This window comes from Adiantum capillus-veneris, chromosome 25, assembly GCF_014529385.1.
Source record: "Adiantum capillus-veneris isolate H3 chromosome 25, ASM1452938v2, whole genome shotgun sequence".
Lineage (NCBI taxonomy): Eukaryota > Viridiplantae > Streptophyta > Polypodiopsida > Polypodiales > Pteridaceae > Adiantum > Adiantum capillus-veneris.
This window is the reverse complement of record NC_140955.1, coordinates 19094078-19098518: the sequence shown is the minus strand read 5'-3', so window position 1 is coordinate 19098518 and position 4441 is coordinate 19094078. Positions and strand designations below refer to the sequence as shown.

The 4441-nt window shown below is 44.4% G+C and overlaps 1 protein-coding gene across 1 annotated transcript; it reads right to left on the bottom strand.

The window, feature by feature from the left end:
• Positions 1-242: 242 nt before the first annotated feature.
• On the bottom strand, positions 243-4041 carry LOC147424520 (pentatricopeptide repeat-containing protein At2g13600-like). Its single transcript, XM_086500241.1, has one exon. The coding sequence runs from the start codon at positions 4014-4016 to the stop codon at positions 2064-2066; it is 1953 nt and encodes a 650-aa protein (XP_086356367.1). The 5' UTR covers positions 4017-4041; the 3' UTR covers positions 243-2063.
• Positions 4042-4441: the final 400 nt, after the last annotated feature.

The window sequence follows — 4441 nt, the reverse complement described above, 5'->3', positions numbered from 1 at the left end:
TCTTTTGCTTCAAAAAAATTTAGGCTTTTTTTGGGACACGTCTCACAACTAGAATTGAAATGCCTTCATCTATATCTAAACTAACATAATATGGCAGAAGGAGGAGCCCTTTACACGTGTCAAAATTTACGATATGAAAGCTAAACTCCAAAATTGAGAAAAACCCCTCTGCACGAGAGAGAGAGAGAGAGAGAGAGAGAGAGAGAGAGAGAGAGAGAAACCATATCTAAACTAACATAATATGACGGAAGGAAGAGCTCTTTACACGTGTCAAAATCTACGACATGAAAACTAAACTCCAAGAGAGACCGCCAAAAGCGACTGGCCATACTAGTGGATACTAAAGCTTTAGCTAGCCAAAAACTTTGTTGTCGTCATTGAGGGCCGTAAAAATCTCAACCATCTTGGTGACTTTCTCCCACACTGCCCACCGCTTAGCCTATTTGGTTTTGCATCCGGGGACTAGCCTCAGTCCACCTTCTATCACTGCTCTGCTTTGAGTTAATGCCAAGACCGGTAAAGCAGGCCTAGGATCATCTAATTACACAATGGAAACTGCATTTACGCTACCGAGCGATTGTTGCCATTTGAGGTTGGTTGTTGCATTGTTCAGGCATTTTGCAGCCTGTTTTGGCGCTTCGTGTTCATGCAGCATTGGGCATTTGGTAATCACATGGATAGGATCATTGCAATTACAACAGCCTTGCCGCCATCCTTGGTGCCTCGGCCAAAGCCCCTACCAAACACCCTGCCATTCCCTCCACCGCCTCGTCCGAGGCCCAAGGGTTCCACTGTATAATCATGTTTAAATGCTATGTAATATGAGGAGTTTTTTATTTCTGATAATTTAAGCAATTTAAAAGAGATATGTTAACAAAAGGGGTTTTCTTAATCCATTGTTGAAAAAAAAACACGCTAATTCATAAAAAAGTAGGGGTCAATCTACTCATGTCAACATTTTAACAATGGATCTTTGTTAGTACCCTGCAAACGCACGTCATATAGAAGGTTCTTAATAGTGGACCCCCCGAGGTGCCATGCTTGTTCTGCGGTTGCACTACTAGCTTGGCTGTCGAGCTGGTATGTGCAACCTTGGCTGTACCCTTGTGGTAAGTACTGCTGCATGTTCTGAGTTGTCAGGTACTGTTGTGTCGACATTAGAGCTTTTGGTTGTTGAGCATAAATTGTAGGATACTGAGGTTCAACTGCTGGTGCAAACACAAGAGTTGGTTGTATGGCACCAACAGCACATACCCCTGCACCAACGGCTGGGGGTTGCCCATCTTTCGGCTTCGACCATTGCAAATGTAGACCTTTGTTCCATGATTGTTGTTATGGCAGATAATACACCATGGCGTCTCATCCAGGAACTCTTAAACAGTGTCCACACAAAATGTAGGGTTGGAAGCCTAGGAACACAAACGAACTGCTTTGCACCGCCCACAGCTATGCCCCGCTCCTCTTTGAGACTCTGAAACGACAGTTACCTGAAAGAGGCCATGTATACCACTTCCCCTTGTATATTGTGGAGCAAAAGCTTTCCGACTGCCTGTAGAAGAACCACTTACTTGGACAATTGGGGCTTTAAGAGGCTAGAAGAACCACTATCTTGGACAATTGGGGCTTTAAGACGCTGTGCCTTCACCACCTTCTCTACCAGAGTATCCAATTGCATACTGGTAAGGTCGGTACCAATGTATGGGTCGTTTGACTATTATTTTAAGCTTTTCTTTTTTTTATATTAGTGAGATAGCAGCATGGCAATCCACACATACCTGCATATTGTTCATGACACGTATATCTTCCCCTTATGGTGTATTGACGATTGCACAAGCAATTGCCAACTTCTCACTATGCTGACAAACGAAACCCTTTTTGAGATCAGCGGAAAGGTTTAGTAAAACCAAATGCAAATTTGGCATATATCTTTTTTGTGAACATTTAAGTTCAATTTCTTGTAATTTCAGATAGATTTGTTTGCTTTGAGAATACTTGGTATCCCCAGCAACAAATGTATGAACATTTCCACTCGCATCAACCCAGCAGCTACATCCTGGCTGCTTTCAAGGGGCATTTTTTTTTCTCAGGCATTCAATGTTTTCTGCCTCCTCCAGCATACCAGCAGCTGTATAAATATTACTCATAGTAACATAGATTGACGCATTACATCGGTCTAGCTGCATTGCACGCTCAAACGAAAAGCTTCCAAGATCCACATTTCCCCATTTTCCACACGCATCTAGAAGAACAGACCAAACTGGAGGATGATCAGACGATGGCATTGTCATAATTACTCTCATAGCTTTGTCAAAAAGCTTTGCATTTCCAAAAAGATCAACCATGCGAGTGTAGTGTTCTTTACTTGGTGCAATGCCATATTTTTCCCTCATGTTATCAAAATACATTTGGCCCTCATCCACCAGACCTGAGTAACTACATGCATTGAGCACATGAACAAAAGTAATTGCATCTGGGGAGATGCCCTCTTGTTGCATCCATTTAAAACAGTTTAGAGCTTCCCTGGCCAGCCCTTGGTGGGCATATCCTCCTATAAGTGCAGTCCAAGAGACTACATCGGGAGAGAAACCCTTACTTCGCATCCGTCGAAAACAGCCTAGAGCTTCCTGGCCTTGCCCCTGTCGGGCATATCCTGTAATCAATGCATTCCAAGAAGTTGCATCCCGAACAGGAAGCTTGTCAAAAACTTGTTGTGCTTTCAAAAGTGCACCACATTTGGCATACATGTCGACCAAAGCATTACCAAGCACAACGTTTTTTGTCAATAGCCCCCGACGAACTATCTCATCATGAATTTGTTTGCCCACATCAACATCTTGCACAATGCCACATGCCTTCAAAAGGCAAGCATAAGTGATTGCATTTGGTGAGAAACCCTCGCTCCGCATTCGCTGAAAACAGCCCAAAGCTTCTTGGCCCTGCCCTTGCCGGGCATATCCTGCAATCAATGCAGTCCAAGAGACAACATCCCGGACCGGAAGTTCATCAAGAACTTCTTGGGCTTTCAAAAGTACACCACATTTGGCATACATGTCAACCAAGGCATTGCCAAGCACAATGTCTCCTTTCAACAACCCCTGACCAGCAATCTCCTCATGTATTTGTTTGCCCATGTCAACATCCTGCATGATGCCACATACCTTCAAAATGCAAGCATAGGTGACTGCATGTGGAGAGAAGCCCTCCCTTCGCATCCGGTGAAAACAGCCCAAAGCTTCCTGGCCCTGCCCTTGTCGAGCATATCCTGCAATCAATGAATTCCAAGAGATGACATTTTTGGTAGGAAGCTCATCAAGCACTTCATGTGCTTTCGTGAATACACCACACTTGGCATACATGTCGACCAAAGCATTGCCAAGCATGACATTTTTTTCCAAAAGCCCCTGACTAACAATCTCATCATGAAGCTGTTTGCCCATGTCAACGTCTTGCATAATGCTACATGCCTTCAAGATGCAAGCATAGGTGATGGCATTTGGAGAGAGGCCCTCGCTTTGCATTCGATGGAAGCAACCTAGAGCTTCTTTGCCCTGCCCATGTTGGACATACCCTGCAATAAGTGCAGTCCAAGAGACGATATCCCGATCAGGAAGCTCATCGACGACTTGTTGCGCTCTGACAAGTGCACCGCACTTGGCATACATAGTGACCAGCGTGCTCCGTAAGTATGTGTCCTTCTCCAGTAACCCAGTAGCGCGAATATCAGCATGTATCCTGCTGCCTTGATACAAATCCTTCTTCTTAGCACAGGCTTTTAGTGAGGTCATAAAGGAAAGTCCCATTGCTTTCTCAGGGGATTTGGAGCTGCTCAGTGAACAAGAAACCAGTGAGCGCTTACGAAAGAGAGAAAACCAATGATGCCCTTTACAAACTGTCTGTGCGTGTCCCGCAGAGGTCGCCTCCATAAGCCCACAACCTTCGTCTGAAAAATTACAAGACTGTAAACAGGCCGGCCTACGGACAAAGGCCTTCCCATCGGAGAGCAAAGGCCTTCCCATTGGAGGGCTCTCCCATAAAGGATAAAAGGACCTCACCCTAATCGTCTACTAGATTGTGGATTGTGTGTGATAAATCTTCGTCCTCGTGGCACTAGAGTGTGGATTGTGTGTGAACTCAGCACACACCAACCTTTTTTCACCTAGCATGTGATCTTCATGTGAACTCTAGTTGTGAACTCTGCCTGCATTGTGATTTGAGTGTGCTCATTTGTGAACTTTGTGTTAACAATGTGTGAACGATGTGTGATTACGGCAACGGGAGGGTCCAACATACACTTTATGTATCCTAGTTTCATCTTCAAAGTCCTGGCATGCGTGACAACAATGCAACTATCTTGGGAACTTTTTGTTGTTAGTTTAAGTCTCAATGTCTTGGTTTTTTCTCCCTAAGAATTGGAGAGCTAAAATTAGGATCTTAAGTCGTC